Genomic DNA, 16,866 nt, shown 5'->3' with positions numbered 1-16,866 from the left:
GAGGCGCAGGTGTGTCAAATCACCCACAGCCCACAAAAGGACAATGCCCATCCCTGCAGTAGGTTCAGTAGAATCGGAGATTGCACAACAATCACCACTCCAAAACAGCCATAGTAGCTATAAACACACAGGTTACTTGTTACCTTTGAACAACAAACCAACAACACCAGAACTGGCTTATGAATATAAAGAACATTTTTACTGGAATAAGTATATACCCTCATAAACCAACTAGACAATGAGCAAACTAAAGTACAATATGCATAACCAAGCCTGGAGATACTCATAAATATAGAATGTACCAGTGTCTCTCTTGTTGCTGTACTGGTTATATATGCGATAAATATGTCATAACACAGCTGTGCTCATGGGATTTTATATGTTGGCAGTACTACCCATGCAGTCGGGACTAGAATTTCTGAGCATAGCATAGCGCGGGTGGCGCTGTGGGTTAAACCACAGAACCTAGGACTTGCCGATCAGAAGGTCGGCAGTTCGAATCCCCGCGACAGGGTGAGCTCCCGTTGCTCGGTCCCTGCTCCTGCCAACCTAGCAGTTCGAAAGCATGTCAAAGTGCAAGTAGATAAATAGGTACTGCTCCGGCGGGAAGGTAAACGGCGTTTCCGTGCGCTGCTCTGGTTCACCAGAAGTGGCTTAGTCATGCTGGCCACATGACCTGGAAGCTGTACGCCGGCTCCCTTGGCCAATAAAGCGAGATGAGCGCCGCAACCCCAGAGTCGGTCATGACTGGACCTAATGGTCAGGGGTCCCTTTAACTTTTATAGTTATTCCAGAAAAATTGTTCTTTATATTCATAAGCCAGTTCTGATGTTGGTGTGTTGATCAATTATTATAACACCTGATACTTTTTGTGTATACTTGTTACCTTTGTCTTGGAGGCGTTTTCCTTTGGATGCCATGTCAGAACTGTCCCTGCCTGTTAGACACTTCCAGAAACAAATGGCATTAGCCTCCCTCCTCACAATGGTGGGAGGGATAGGAAGATGGAAGCGCCTCCTTCCTTAAGCTACACTGAGAATGCTTTGTGATATGCTGTGTCAGAAGGATCAGAATAAACTAAAGGCGCTGGTGACTTCAGCAGTAAGCCAGTTCAGTCTTACTTGCTTTATCAGCTCCTAGAGTGTTATCATAAGTCGGGTAGTAATAACCACTTTGGCTGTCATACAGCATGGAATTGAAACCTATGATTTTTAAAAACACTTTTCCTAAATGCCCAAGCAATATTGAAATCATTTCTGTGGAGTAAAATATCGAGCTTATTTTATTTCATAAAGGAATAATTGCACAGTGCAAAAGTTTTAAAATGCAATTAAGATCCCAACTGGAAAAGTTTGCCACAGAAGCAGGGCTGCTGTTAACAGGCTGAATATTTACAGGTTTAATAATGGCACCAAATCCCTTTCTCTGAAGTTGTTACCTACAAAACCTGGAGCTGAGACAGTGAGCCATATAATAAAAAGCTTTGCAAAAGGAGGACGCAAAGAGAAAATGTGAACCTTCAGTTCTCTGGGGATAAGATCTATTGTCTGGACCAAAAGTTTCACACTGTTCCTCTTGTCACTGCTCTTTTCCTCCATCAGTGGAGTCACTTTAAGCTGCACTTAGGAACATGGGAATCTGACTTATACCAAGAGAGTCCATTGGTCCACTTAGTTGATTATTGACTACACAGACTGGCAGTGGCTCTTGTCAGGCAACAGTCTCGCCCAGCCCCTACCTAGGCTTTGTACCCATAGCAGGTATCTATCTATGATTGAATCATCTGTACCCACCAACATTTCCTCACCTAGTTGTATTAGATTATCCTAACTTCACTGAATTCAGTAGGGCTTACGTCTGAGCAGATGTGGTTCAGATGGCACTGCTAATTGCTACGCATAGCAAAAGATAAACTAACAACATTTGCAATCCTACATGAAGGGGAATTGAACCCATGTTATCATTTCCAGAAGCGAGTAAATTGCTCCATGCAGGACACTGGGCAATTCATACTATGAATTAGTGTCGGGCAGCAGAAAACATGGCAACATGGCATAGGATTGTTCTTATAAGAAGGAGTTCATGCAAGATCACCTATTGTCTGTTAACTGAAGTTTGCTTGAATAGGTTGATCAATGTAGGTGCTTCCTAATCCTTCTCTCTCATTAATAACCTATGTAAACAGTTTTGTGTGCTTTAGTTGACCTGAGATTTGATTTAGAGAGGTACATGGTGCGGAGGAAGACGTTTGTTCACTCAATTAATTTTAATTGTATATAAGTAGTTGCAAAACTGATCGAGGGATTGAAGGGAGAAAGAGGAAGGGAAGTATGCAGGCGATGAATGGGTCCTGACAAATAAGCAGGCATTTACAATAGGTGGATTATTTGCAGAGGGAAGGAAAAATGTTGCTACATAGTATGAACTTGTCCTATTTTAAGACTGCTGTTAAGTAAGCCTTCAATGACTAACTGAACTTTTAACTAAAGACTGCAATAATTCACTTATTTATTCATCTGTGTGTATATTTTCATTTATTACCACATATTTTGTATTATGTCTCATTTGCTCCTTCTCCTATCAGAGACACTTGAGATGGGTGTATGGCACCAAATCTCTCATTCCTGTTTGTCTGACAATTCTGCGTGGAATATTCAGGGGAGGGGTATACATGTATATATCCAGTTGGGAATCATGTGGTTGAAAGTGGCTACATACTCTGCTATATCCTGCTATGGAGAAAACACAAAATATCTTTAACTGCGCATAGGCTTCCTCAGTTGACTGGGCAATTGTGCTCTCAGGCTAAAGGGAAGGAATATACAAACACAGTCAGAAACAAGCAAACTCCCCTCTCCTCTTCCACGAACATCTTCCAGTTTCAGTTGGAAATAAAACCACCACACATGCTCATTTCCCTTTCATGGTTTGTAATTTGTTTTATTTCTTCCTTTAAACATCCCTTTAAGGGTGAAATGAAATCCAACCATTTACAGAGAAAATGATTTCAGAATGTACACTTTGATTTTTCCCTTACAAAAAAATTATTAATAATTGGTATTTATAAATTAGACTTTAAAGGGCTTCTTCAACTTATTTGGCAAGTCCCATGTATTTCTTAGCCAACAGGGGGCACAAAAGCTATTTCTTTGTGCTGGGACAAGAGATCCTTTAAGAAATGAGCTATTTTCAGGACTTTCCACGGTAGAATACTGCTCAATTGTTCCCTCAGGAATCATGCTGGATAGTGGTGTGCACCCTTTTTGCAGGTTTTTCTTCATATCTCTTTTAGGCTAATTTACCAGCCTTGTTCCCCCCACCCCCACCTATGAGAGAGTTCTGCATCAAAATTCTCTCTAGCTTCTTTATGGCAGGGGTGGCAAAGTCATAGCCTTCCAGATGTTATTAGACTACCACTGCCATCACCCCAGACCACTGGCCATGCTGGCTGGGGTGGCTGGTGGTTGACTCCAACATCATGTGGAAGGCCACTGGTTTCCCAGCCCTACTTTTATAGCGTGGTTATGGCCAGTAATGCCTCCCCCCTCTTCCCCCCAACAAAACTCATCAACTCCATATTTTCCCTTTTTAAGATCCTTCAGAGTTTGAAAAGAGCTCCGAAGGTTGAGTGGAGTACCATTCCTTTTTTCCAAACCATTCAGTTTAAGGTCTATAAAACCATGGCACCTTGTCCCTTCCAATCCAATCCAGAGGGTGACTACTTCCACGATTACTCCAGATCTCCACCAGTAGAGGACAGACAGAGAAATGAAGTTCGGCAACTGCCTAGGAGCAGGCAACGAGTGAAAATGAATGGTAGTTCAAGTCTGAGCTCTAGATTCGCAATGAAAATGCCATAGTTTCACCAGAAATGATTCAGAACATCCTTATGTGCCTGCTATAGAAAAGAAGTTATGAATCTTCCAGTTTTCCTTTTTCAGCAGCTGAATACCCAGTCTTAATGATAGTATCGGGAAGACGAGGAGCTACACAGCAGAGTGAAAATATCTCTTCCATACAGATACACAGAACTAAAAAAAACAGCCTATCCAGCTCTCTGCGCAGTGCCAACTTTGTCCCTTGTAACTGGATAAGGTGTGAAGTAGCCCCTAAGCTCACAGAGAACATATGAATATGAGTAAGAATTAGTACAAATTGATAACCAGTCACATAAGTTGCTGCCTGTATTGGTCAAGGGGTGAAAAGATGCTTACAAGTAGGTCAAAGGAGCTGTTCTCTAATGCTTAGTTCATATAAAGAGCAGATAAGATGGGGAAACTGTTCCTGGACCATACCCAATTTGTACTGCAGCTATGGGATCTCATAGCAGAGTGCTATCTCACTGGTGAGGGTGGGTAGGAATCCCTAGGGACACAAAACAAACAAATCATGGAAAAGTCTATGGTGGCTATAATTCTTCTCCCTCACACAGGGAAGTTAGTTTTGTTTTCAAATAAGGAAAAGCATTCAGCTCCCCACACACCTTGCAACTTAAAAAGAGGTAGAGTCAAAGACCAATTTCACAACCTCATTTTGTACAAATTAGGTTTGAAGACAGTGGAATGTGGCACTATGGGAGATAGAGCTCCTCTGAACAAATGGGAAGCTAGCCTCTAAATCCTGTCTACAAAGTGGGCACTCTCTCCACAGTTACTGGCCATAGTTGCTGTCACTGGCCATGACAATTCTTCTGGAGGTCTACTAGAGATAAGTGAGGTGGGTCTGTTGTGGGGAAAATGGGAAAGAGATACTCCCCAACTTCCTTCAGCTATTCATGGAGAGAGGAGACTCAAGCTAGCTCTGCTACGAGTTATATGCTGGCATTCATGAGGATAGTGCATCATGATGGTTATAGTACTATTGGTCCACTTGCAAGTAGCAATTATGCAGCACTATAACAAAGACTGCTCCAAACCTTTCTGCATAGCAGGAAAGAACTCTGCTAATACTTTTAAGTCCCTTTGCCCATTTGAAGTGGCATGAGTTATTCTAAAAATCAAAGTTCTTTCCAAACACTCATCAATACAGTTAAGACACGACGTCACTGCAGCTGCAATCTGAACACAAATTCTGTGTATACATTAAACTGATGGAGGGGCAGGCACTAAATATCCACTTGCACAGCATCAGCTACTCGTTAGTATGCAGCCACTGACACACTCCAAAATGAGGCTGGCTTTGCCCACCAATCACACCAAGGGCTCATCCACACTTCTGTCTGCCCCACTGCTTTCTTATGGGAAAACCCATAGTTTAGTGCTGAATTGGAACAAACCACAATCGGCAAAATCACTCAGACCTCTGGCTAGAAAGCAGGGGACAAGAGGAAGTGGGGATGGACTCTTAATTACCTTTGTAATGATGTGCAAGGATCTCAGATTCTCTACGTGGTACCAGCTGGATACAGTCTTGTTACAAGATGGAGGGTGTGCACAGCCTGATTTTTCTACATCAGTTCCTCTACAATTGCACCTAAAGGTTCTTCCATTAGGGCAGATTCTTCAATAATCTCAGAGCTCTCCTCTTCTACCTGTTGCATACACATTTAATATTTGACTTACTCATTTTCCATTGACTCTGCAAGTCAAGGGGTAAAATTAGGTGCCTAAATTACTGGCTTGCCAAGATACTTCCCCAACGTTGTTTCTCCTTTAGCCACTGTTGGCCACCCCCCACCGGAATGCAGAAGTCCAAAGGCTTTTCTGTTAGTGCAAAGTTCCTTAATGTGGGACTCTGTTCCCACTACATAATAAATAATTAAATAGAGGGTTCTTAAACTGGAAATGTTAAAAAGAAAACCCATCATACGCAAAAGGCAGTCCTATTTTTTAAAAAGCAAAGCTTTTACTGTAAATTCTCCTTTTCTTCCCCTACCCCCAACCCAAGAGGTCAGTTTCAAGTTTCACTTTGGTGCAGTCAAAGAAGGGGACCAGAACAAAGAGTTCTTTCAGTGTCCCAAAGGAATTCAGCGCTAACTTATCCAATTACAATGGGATCTGTTGCTTGCACACAACGGGGCGGGGGGGGCAACCCCCCCACACACACACCAAGGAAGGGGGAGAGTTGCGGAAATTATAACTGGGGCTAGGGACAGCCTCGCTGTCTGTGTGTGTTGCGCTTTTCAGTGACAGATGGAGCCTAGAGACAGCAGTGATGGGAGTATTACGAATTCATAAGCAGTAATTGTGAAAGCCCTAGATGTGCACAAAGCATGCCCTGTAGAGCAAGTGCAAGGACTGAAATGAACAGCGGGCTGGATTGGAGGAAGGAGCTGCAGGAAAAGCAGCACAGTGCTGAAGATATGGTGAAGTCATCCCCTTGGTCCTCATTTCTTGACGGGCTATTTTTCTGAATTTTGTCCCAATATGCTGCAGGCTCACAACCAAGCACTGCAGCATAGCTAAAGCACACATTCTCCATGTCCCAAGAGCTGGAGCCCATCTCTCCTCCCTCCCCCTCCCTTGCCTCTCAACACACATCAGTAGTGAAGGAACATACTGCAACGATTGTGTTAGGCAGGCTGGGTCATGAGAGCTGAAGGTCAAAGCCTAGATTCCCATTTCCAAGACTGAAAGAAAACTATTCCCTCTGTGTAGTGGGCCTTTGTATGGCAGTACTGGGAACCAATGGTGCTTAACTAACCTCCATTAGTCACCAGCAGCTCCTTTGCTATTGCTGCACATTCCTTTTGGAATAGCAGCTTGAGATCTGCTCCATCAACTCTACACCCCACTGTGCCCGCTGTACCCAGTATGGTTCAGGATCCCTCTCCTTTAACCCAATGAAGATCGTCTCAGAGAAAAAGCATGCAGCCCATTCCATGGGTCATTTTAGTGCAGCTTTCCCCAACACGGTGGCCTCAAGATGTTTTGGACTGTAATTCCTATCAGCCCCAGCCAGCATGGCCAATAGTCAGGGATGATGGGAGTTTGAATCCAACAATACTTGAAGGGCACCAGGTTAGAGAAGGGTGGTCTAATGCTTCAACAGAGAAAGGAACCATGTACAAAATTTAGCACTGCCTTAGAGTGGTGCACAGAGTTAGGTTGGCATCACCAGCCAATCCATTCACCCATCCAACAAAAAGAAAAGGGGCTTCAAGTGAGCTCAGCTTTAGGCAGGAATTTCCTTCATTTTAAAGGCATAAAGGTCAATTCATACAACCATTTTTACATGGCACAGCTAAACGCAAGATGACTTTGGTTGGTACAGGGAGCCACTTCTCCCACCACCCCTTGGCTCAAACTCACAGGCCAGAAAGTTTGCCACTAGAAGAGGTGTAATCATCTTGAGCTATCCAAGCATTCACAAGACCAGCAGCTGCACCAAAAAAGAAGAGTCAATGCAAAGGGATTTCATCACATGAAAATGGTAGAGCATGAACTAGCTGAGCACATCATGGAGACAAAGCATTAGGAGTGATGCCAAAGGAAAACTATAAAGAAGACACAGCGCTTTCTGTGTCTTTTATAGGGATCAGGAATAATGCATTTGAAGGGCAGGCAAGACAAAGGGAACATGAGAGAGAGAAAGACACACACACACACCACACATCAGAGTAACATACTGTTCCAGTGGCAAGGAACCTGTGTGCACCTCCTATTGCTGCACACACATCACCCACTTTTTGCAGTTAGCATAGTAGCTCACTGTTTAATATATTTCCTTAGCAGTAAACATAACATGGGGTTTACAATACATTTCACCCTGACTCCATATAGTAACTTAAAAGAGACATAGTGGAGCCTCTTCACCAAAGGAGAAAGGATGCACACCGTAAATGGAATACTTAAAGGCTTGGCTCTTACACCAGCCTCATCCGCCACACACCCTGTCCCCTCTACTTGCCTAGGCAAACCACATTATAGGCGTGCAAGTGCTAGACTTCCAATATAGCACTGTCCTCAAAATGGTGGCATCATAGAGCCAAGTACCTTTATACCTCTCCTGTTCCAGAAGTAGTAGGATGGGCGCTGTAGCTTTAGCATCCTAATATCCCCTTTCCTTAAAAGCAACTCTAAGCATGACATGCACACTGTTTTAATTGAAAATGTAAACAGCACGTTTTGTTGTCGTGGAAGAGAGAAAGTAGGACCTCAGTGGGCATTCTCCTTGCAAGTCTGTGGGCTATAGCCCTATTGTCATGTTCCTTCCACATTAGAAACTGGCTACCAAAACTATCCATTTAATGAGCAAAACCAGACAGAGTTTCGGCCTCCATAGCCTGCCATTTTGCAGAGAGTTTTCCCCTGAATGTTCATCATCATCCGGTGGAAAGCATAGTTCTTTGGTGCTACCGTGATCCCAGTTTGTGTGCACACCCACACTCAAATGTAACAAACACACGTGGCAAAATATACATATCCTAGACAGACATGACTCCTGGAGTCACCTACAAAAGTTCTTTCACGCTTATACACACATTTCCTAGTGAAGCTGCCACCCACCTGTTCTGGCTCCAAATAAAGAGCATTGTATCCAGGGACACGGTGCTCTTTGGCCAAACATCACCACATGCTCTTGAAACGACCAAGACAAGAATAGTCCACACATCTACCCTGACCTCTGTCCGTAACCTCTATGGGCTGAACAAGTGGCAATATGCTAGGAGAGCGGAACTTAATTGGACACCCATTGGTTTCAAATGACTCAGATGAACATTGGCTTTTAGCAATGGAGTTTGACATCATGCCCACCTAAACTACAAAGACTCGAGGCTTCTGCACCCTCACACATCCAGCTGTGTTCTCCTTCTCATCTCCACGTCACACAGAGAGGCGCTACCTGTCTTAAGAGTTTTCTTCCATCTCACAAGAGAGGTGAAGGAGCTGTACCTCCTGCTGGTTCTCAGGGCCAGTTCCTGCATCCTCTGGTCCTTGTTTACATGGTTTGGAATCTCCCCCACACCCAGACACACCCAAGTATATTTTCTGGGATGGGGCAAACAGAGGCTGGAGAGAACACACACTTCTCCAAGAGGAGTAGGTGGGGAGGGGGGGAAGAAAAACAAAAGACGTACCCCACTTCCCCCTTTTTCCATAAAGTCCCATGCAAGCCCCACTCCCCTCACCCAGCCCCCTCTGCTTTCTGGTAAGGGTTCTCCAATAAGTAACTAAACCTCTGGTAGTTCTTCAACAGATATTTGGGGGCATACATTTGTTCTTTGGGGTCCGCAGCAGGGTACTCTTGGGTGGTGCCATCAAACCACCCGCCAGTCCGAATTAGCTCCCGGATATAGTTAAGGTCCCGCTTGTCCTCGTAGTCACCCCAGCGGGGGAAATCCCCATTCTGGGCTGACACCAGTTTGAAGTAGATTCCTTCTGGTGTAAAGCACCAAGAGCAGTGCCAGCCAGCAAAATGGAGCGGGCTACCCAGTGACCACTGCACCAGGATGTGACCTGTGCTGTTTTCATACTGCCGAAAGCCTGGCATGGTGTAGTACTCCCTCCGGCGCAGGCGAATGCCATCTGTGGCGTAAACAGTTTGGAGCATCCCCACCGTGCAACCAGAAACCACCTCCAGGGTGCCGGGCTGCTTCCAGAAGAATCCGTAGAGGGATTTGCGCATGTGGAAAGCAAAGGGCTCCGTCCAGCCATCGTAGAGTTTGAGGAAGAGCACGCCATCGCGGGCCGGGATCTCGTCGGCGTCGTCAATTATGAAAACGTCATCGGGCCGCAGATTGCGGAAGCGGGAGATGCCATCCCGAGTCAGGAAAGTGCGCAGGTAGTCATCGGCAATCCAACCATCCTGGCGCCCGCCTGGGGGGAAGTGATCCAGGAAGACGTAGAGCAGCTTGTGACGGATGTAGTCAAAGGAGCCATTGAGCAGCATCTCGCGGAACTTGAGGGGGCGTGGCTCACCATAGGCGGTGAAGTTGGACTCACAGACCACAAAGGCATCTACCACATCACCCAGCTCGTGGAAACGCACATCCAAGAGGTCAAATTCGTGGTTGACGTTGATGGCATTAATGACTCTCCGAGGAACCTCCCGTGGGGTCAGCCGGTCTTTAGTGGGGAGGTTCGAGTACTGGACCACGGTGGGCACCCCGCAGCTAGGCCCATGCCAGCCAGGCAGGCACACGCACTCCACCCACTTGCGCCGCTTTGTCCCATTGGTGCTCAGAGGCTTCCGGGCTGTCCGCCCCGAAGCAGCTCCTTGTATTTTCTCCTCTGGCCGGCCCGCTAGTGGCTTTTCCAACACCTTGGTGCCTGGTTTGAAGCAGACACCGCCAGCTTTGGTATGCACAAAGTATTCCGCCGTGTCTTCAGGCAGCACAAACTCGGCTCTATGCAGCTCTTCGCCAGCTCTGCTTGGGGAGAGGGGCTGGAGCAGAGGTGAGTGGGAGTACAGCGGCGTACGGAGGAACTCCGGGCCCCCAGGCTCAGGGCTGACCTGAGGTGTGACGGGTGCATTGTTCCAGAAGAAGTTGGAGACCAGGTTGGGGCTAAGCGACGCCAGCTCCCTGGGGAATGTGACATAGGAGAGGGCCTTCAGGAAGTGAAGGAAAGAGATGAGGCAAAGACCAGCCATGCACAGAGTCAAAAAGAGTTTGTGGCGTCTCATCTTCATCCTGGGATGGGAGGGAGGGAAGACAAAGGGGGAGAAAGAGAGAAGTTGGGTTAAATATTTCCTAGCCCACAGAGATTGTTTAATCATTGGTTGGGTAAAAGGCAGCAGTGCCATCAGGGGCAGAAGCCAAGCCCCCCACCCCACCCCACTCAGCAGAACGAGCTAGAGGTCCCCCTGTTGTAAACAAAAATTGCCCTTTTCCCTTATGGGGTATCCAAGAGTCCATATAGAGTCCTTACATAGGTTCCCTATTGGTAGGAGAGAATAACAGAGGCCAACCAGAGAATATTGAGAAGCAAAACAGCTAGTAAGCTTGATCTTTATTGATCTGTTGTAACAGGGTGCTCCCCTCACCCTCAGGAGAGAGGAGGAACCCAGAAAAATGGCATTCAAGGCCTTATAAAGACTTTTGAAATTGCCACCCTGTAGATCAAGACCACCCCCAGAAACATTATACATACATCACAGAAGGGGTTTAACCTTGTCAGCTTCGCCTCTGAGCCAGTGCCACCGACTGGGCTCAACCTCTTCAAACCTAAGACCACCCCCCAGATACATCATACCTACATCACAGAAAAGGCGGTCTAAACAGAAATTTGAATGTTGTTTTTCTCTCTCCTGTCCTTGTTTATCTCCTGTCTGGCAGGTTACTTGATTGGATTGCCTGGGGAGCCTGGCCAGTCTTTTGTAGTGATAAATACTTAGTACCTGGGCCAGGTCACAGGCTCACACCCTATTCATATCTTAAATGTGCCTTTAAGACAGGATTTGTGAGGAAAGAGACAATGGCAGGTTTCCCACTTTGACCTTGCGGAGAAAACATTGGCTCAGTTTAGGAATCAAAATGGTTCCAGGTTGGTCTTTCTGTGCAGATCTATGTACGTGCTTGGTTGGTACACTTATGAACATTACCATATATATAAGACCATAAAATTCCTATCACACCCCTAACACACGAGAGCTGGATTACCACATTTTGAAGAAAGTGAAGGAATACATGTTTACGATCTAAAGATGGAGCCCTCCATAAGACTATTAAGTCCAGAGTGTAAAATTACTTAACTGCACCACAGTTAAAATGTTGCAGGATGGGAAGCATAACCAGGGTTAGGCGTTTTTCCTCCCCACGGATTTAAGCAACAAAGGTTCAGCAAAGGGCACTACATGGCATGAACTGAGTCCTGACAATTCTGTAGAAATGTACAGCTCATGAAATCAATCCTAGGGGAGATAATAATTCTGTAGAAACTTACAGTTCTTGCAGCTCTCCTCTACCAGTAAACCACAACCCAGAAACCTGGGCTTAGCTCAGTTTCCAAAATAGGGCGAAGCTTACATAAAGTTCTGCATTAACAAAGACCACAATGCACACCTATCTGGCAGGAAAGTCCATTCATAAATAACAGGCTTAGCTTTTAGTTCAAGCTCAGCGTAGGCTCAGCTTAGGTTTTAAATGCAGTTTATTAGCTTAAAGTGTAGGTGCAGACCTCAGTTTGGTTTGAAAAATCAGCCTACAGTTTCAAAAGCTAGAGTGCAAGCATTAAAAACGAGGCAGGCTTACAGTGAACCAAAGCTTTGCCTTCCAGAGGGACTTGTCTTTTTCATTCCCTTTTTCATTCCTGTTCACTTTCTATCTGCAAGGGACTCATCTGATCAAAAAACCCCATTAGACCACCATTCACTAGAACAACTCCTGTAGTTGATCTACACACCCTTTAAAAAAAAAAAAAGTCCCCTGAGACTATTTGGCTGCAGCACAAATTGGGGGAAGCAGCCAGGTATATGGCAGTGAAGGCAAGGCTCACAAGGAGCCTAGTTCTCTGGGCTCAGCCCTACTGACAAGAGAAGCAGGAGTGGGAAAGGAATGAGAATAGGATGTTACCTACTCATTTTGTTTTACTGCTATTTGGCATTATGCGCAACTGGAAGGAAAATCGATTCTGAACTTATTTGTCTTTGCCCTTTGATAGGTATTTTATCTGGTTGCTGTCAATCTGTGTAGATAATGTTTTCCTGCCCTTTTGTCTTATTCTGATGCAGTTTATCTGGCTAAGTTTGCAGCTCACAATTAGCTACTGTTTCTGTTTTATCTAGCTGGGGGGGGGATCAGCCTGTGCCCCAGCAATTATAATGATATTCATGTCTGAGTGAATCAAGTAGTTCTGGGCAGGGGGAGAAAGAACAGCAGGGGTAGGAGCTTCATGTCTTGCTATTCAGTGAAGTGTTTTCTTTTTTAAGAAGCGCAATGCTTAAAAGGTCTTGTAATGAAAGGCAGTCTATATCTGAACTAAAGCTTTTTGCTGTTGGGGGCAGATACCAAAACAAATGATCTAAAATACTTTTGGTGATATCTAGGGATTGCTATGCTGCCATTTTGACCTGGATGTGATTATTCATGGTTTAATAATATCAAGATTTGACTCCTGGGACATGACTTACACAGTAATGGCCCTGAAAAGCAATGGAAAATGTAAACTGATATAAAATGCTACCCGCCTGGTTATTCATTTGCGATAGGTGCTGTTTCTTAAACTTTTCATAATCTGCACCGGCTTCCTGTTTCTAGGTTCAGCTCCAACTGCTGGTTCTGATCTTCGCAACACTTTTAAAAAACTTGAGATCTAAGTAGTTTTTAGTTCAAATTGCAATACAGTGCAACATATCATAAATAAAGAAAAAATATATGGTAATTAAAAACCATACAGTATCTAGCACAACAAATTACAATTTCTACAACAGGCGGAAAAGTCATTAAGTAGTCTGTCAAGACACTCAGCAATCTTCAAATAGTCTATTGGGGTGGGGAACCACTGATTTAGTTTTTCAGCTTTGATTTTTTTTTTTACTAGTAATAATAATTATTTATTTATATGACACCCATCTGACTGGGTTGCTTAATTAAAACATTAAGCGCAGTAAAACAACAAACATTAAAAACTTCCCTATATAGGGCTGCCTTCAGATGTCTTCTAAAAGTCAGTTGTTTGTTTCCTTGACATCTAACAGGATGGCGTTTCACAGGGTAGGTGCCACTACCGAGAAGGCCCTCTGCCTGGTTCCCTGCAACTTCACTTCTCACAATGAGGGAACTGCCAGAAGGCACTTAGAGCTGGATCTCAGTGTCTGGGCTGAACGATGGAGGGTGGAGACGCTCCTTCAGGTATACAAGGCCCAATCCATTTAGGGCTTTAAAGGTCAGCACCAACACTTTGAATTGTCCTTGGAAACGTACTGGGAGCAAATTTAGATATTTTAGGACCAGTGTTATATGGTCCTGGTGGCCGCTCCCAGTCACCAATCGCCACTTTCTGGACTAGTTGTAGTTTCTGAGTCACCTTCAAAGGTAGCCTCACATAGAGTGCATTGCAGTAGTCCAAGTGGGAGATAACCAGAGTATGTACCACCCTAGCAAGACAATGCACAGGCAGGCAGGGTCTCAGCCAACATACCAGGTGAAGCTGGTAGACAGATGCCCTGGACACAGAATTGACCTGTACCTCCATGGACAGCTCTTAGTCTAAAACGACTTCCAAGCTGCACACCTGGTCCTTTAGGGGCCCAGTTACCCCATCCCTCCCCCATTTTGTGAGCTGATTCTTTTTTAGTTTTAAAATGGGATAAAAGTTTAAATTCAAGGGTACTGCTTTTGCTGTTGGGGACTGATACTCCAGTAAGGTTGATACTGTTCTTCTAGATGTCAGAGAGAAAATTCTGTCTTTGAAAGGACAAGAACAGCTCATGCAAAAGTAGAGCCCGTTTCAGATGTCACCACACTGCAGAAACCGCTATTTGCAAGAACTACTATTTGCAAAAATTGCAGGCCAGCTGCAGTGCAGAAAAGACAAATAATGTGAAGGACATCAAGGCTAGTTTAAGGATGCTCATCAGTAATTGGAAGGTAAAAAAGGCCTTACTTTCTATTTTTGGTAATGTTTGCAGGATGTGGCTGAAAATGGAACAAAACCCACAAAATTAGTTCAGTACACCTGGGACGCTCTCAGACTGTAACTGATATTCATAATATTGGATTTTAAGTTATTATTGTTATTATTATTTATTTATTAAATGTGTATAGCTCACTTCATCCAAAGATCAAAAATACAAAATAAAATAAAATAAAATAAAATTAATAGAAACAAACCAACAACCTTCCCCGCCCCCACAAACATGCTTTTGCCTGGTGCCTGAAGATATGCAACGAAGGCTACAGGCGAATCTCCCTGGGGAATGCATTCCACAAACAGCGAGTCACTGCAGAAAAGGCCCATTCTTGTGTTGCCACCCTCCAAACCTCTCATGCAGGTGGCACCTTAAGAAGGACCTCAGATTATGAGCACGGGGTCCAGGTCAGTTGACTTTGAACTGGGCCTGGAAACTAATTGGCAACCAGTGCAGTCAGGCCAGGATCAGTATAATGCAGGCAACTCTTTATTTGCACAGGGGTTGCATTTTGGACATTCATACCCATCAGCGGAGTGCACACAAGCACGTTCTGCCCTCTTCCGGGTCCAAAATGACCTGTGCATAGGTGGTTGTGTGTCAATGAAATACATGCAGAATGGTCACCACCTGTATGCTCAAACCATCTTGCCTCCATGAGCATCCTGGCTGTTGAATTCTGCACCAGTGGAATTTTCTGAATCACTGTAGTTTTAGTCATTGAAAAATTGATCCAGGAAGTGGTCAGTTGATTCTTAACCTACCAGTGGAGTGACCATCCTATCTATATCTAGAAACTGGGTCCCGATGGCCAGTTCATAATTTTTAAAATTGACAATCATTTATAAACTTCTCTGGACAATATTAGTCTTTTGTTATGGGGTAACAGGACAATCCTATGCAGTAAATTCAATAGAGTTTACTTCCCAGTATGTGTGCTTAGGAATGAAGTTGTATTGTATGAATATGCTTGGCTAGACATCTACTGGTTATTCTAGCAACATATTTTTATTTTAAATGTCACTGAAACATTTTATTCAGAGATTTCTTTGTTTAATCAGCATATCTCTTCATTTTATGTGTAGCCCATATGAAATTCTGAATTATTGTTGTTGGCGTCCATCTGTTGGGAGTGCCACGTAATCTGCCTAATTTAGAGGCACCTAACTACTTGCTCTGGTTCATGGCTCAAAAGGCTTTGGGAACAGCAGACAATCTGGCAAATAAGAGTTACGTCAGAGCTTCTGCTGGGTCCTATATCACTTGTGGGGGTGAGAGCTCTTCTCCGTCCAGCCTGGTGAGTACTTGAAAGCCTCTAAGTTTTCTAAAGAAAGGGAATAAATATAAAAAGCATAATACAAAGACTATTGTTTATCTTCTTGACCTCCTTGGACTCTTCACATCAGTGTTAATCTGATGATGGAGACAGACAAAATACTGCAGCAAAGGGTCTGAATATCTTGTGGACAGTTCTTCTCTTAACACTGTTTAAATTGGATTTTGGTTTTGGTGTGTTTTGCAACAGTTTCACATTACTGCTGACTCAAGTTGAAATATTTATGCACTGGCATCCCTGGGGCATTTCCCAAACTTTTGATACCTGTGGAACAGGGTTTTAATTCTTTTGTTTTTCTTTGATCAAAATTGAATTTCCATCCTAAAACTTTAATAAAGGGTAAATGTATACATTGTCTTAATTTGATCCCAGAACCATGGGCGGGAATATTGCTTGGATATTCAGTGCATTTCATATACTCCAGCATTTTGGAGAGTGGTCTTTCCAGTTCTACCTGGAGATGTCAGGGATTGAACTGGAAATCTTCTGCATGCTAAGCGTGGGCTCAACCACTGATCTATGGCCTCTCCCTTCCATTAGTGTACCATAAGAGGAGTCAGAGCATACAGTATTTCCTAAGTAGTTTAAGGTGCATTCCTGGATGCCTCCATCACTCTTTGGTCCAGCTAGCTTTTTCTAGTCTAACTTGGTAGAAAGCAGCTTCTACATGTTTACAAGTGATGCTAAGCTACTGCCACTTGGCTCTTTACCTAACACATGTTTCCTGCCCTTTGTGGTCAAGTCCACCTTTCTAAGATTTCTAAGAAATCATTGCAAATGGTTCTCATTTTATTTCAGCCACAATGTCATACAAACTATGATAGCTTAAAGAGCAAGCAAGCTAGCCTGCCCACTTTGACCCTTTCCTCCCCATCTTCCTTGCTTGGAAGCATCATGCAATTAGAAATTAATAGGTGCAAGAATCAAAGAGATATAAGCAGAAGCGATAATTTTCCTTTTTTATCTGTCTCTCCATGACTTGTTGCCAAGAAAATGAAGCAGAAAGAGCCAAAGTCCAC

General features: G+C 44.1%; 1 protein-coding gene and 1 long non-coding RNA gene across 3 annotated transcripts in view; both read right to left on the bottom strand.

Annotated features, from left to right (window-relative positions):
* Window positions 1-16,866, bottom strand: part of LOC307226129 — a 207,822-nt gene that overhangs the window by 35,871 nt on the left and 155,085 nt on the right. The window lies entirely within an intron of this gene.
* MGAT3 (beta-1,4-mannosyl-glycoprotein 4-beta-N-acetylglucosaminyltransferase) overlaps window positions 1,853-16,866 on the bottom strand; it is a 59,821-nt gene continuing 44,807 nt past the window's right edge. For both annotated transcript variants that reach the window (XM_079994580.1, XM_079994581.1), the window contains exon 2: window positions 1,853-10,573. In XM_079994580.1, the coding sequence (XP_079850706.1) occupies window positions 9,067-10,572 (1,506 nt within the window). In that variant the 5' untranslated portion in view covers window position 10,573 and the 3' untranslated portion in view covers window positions 1,853-9,066. The remainder of the gene's footprint in view (window positions 10,574-16,866) is intronic.

The sequence above is a fragment of the Podarcis cretensis genome, assembly GCF_951804945.1.
Source record: "Podarcis cretensis genome assembly, chromosome: 10".
NCBI lineage: Eukaryota > Metazoa > Chordata > Lepidosauria > Squamata > Lacertidae > Podarcis > Podarcis cretensis.
Note: the sequence above shows the minus strand (reverse complement) of the source record. Positions and strands in the feature narration are given on the sequence as shown.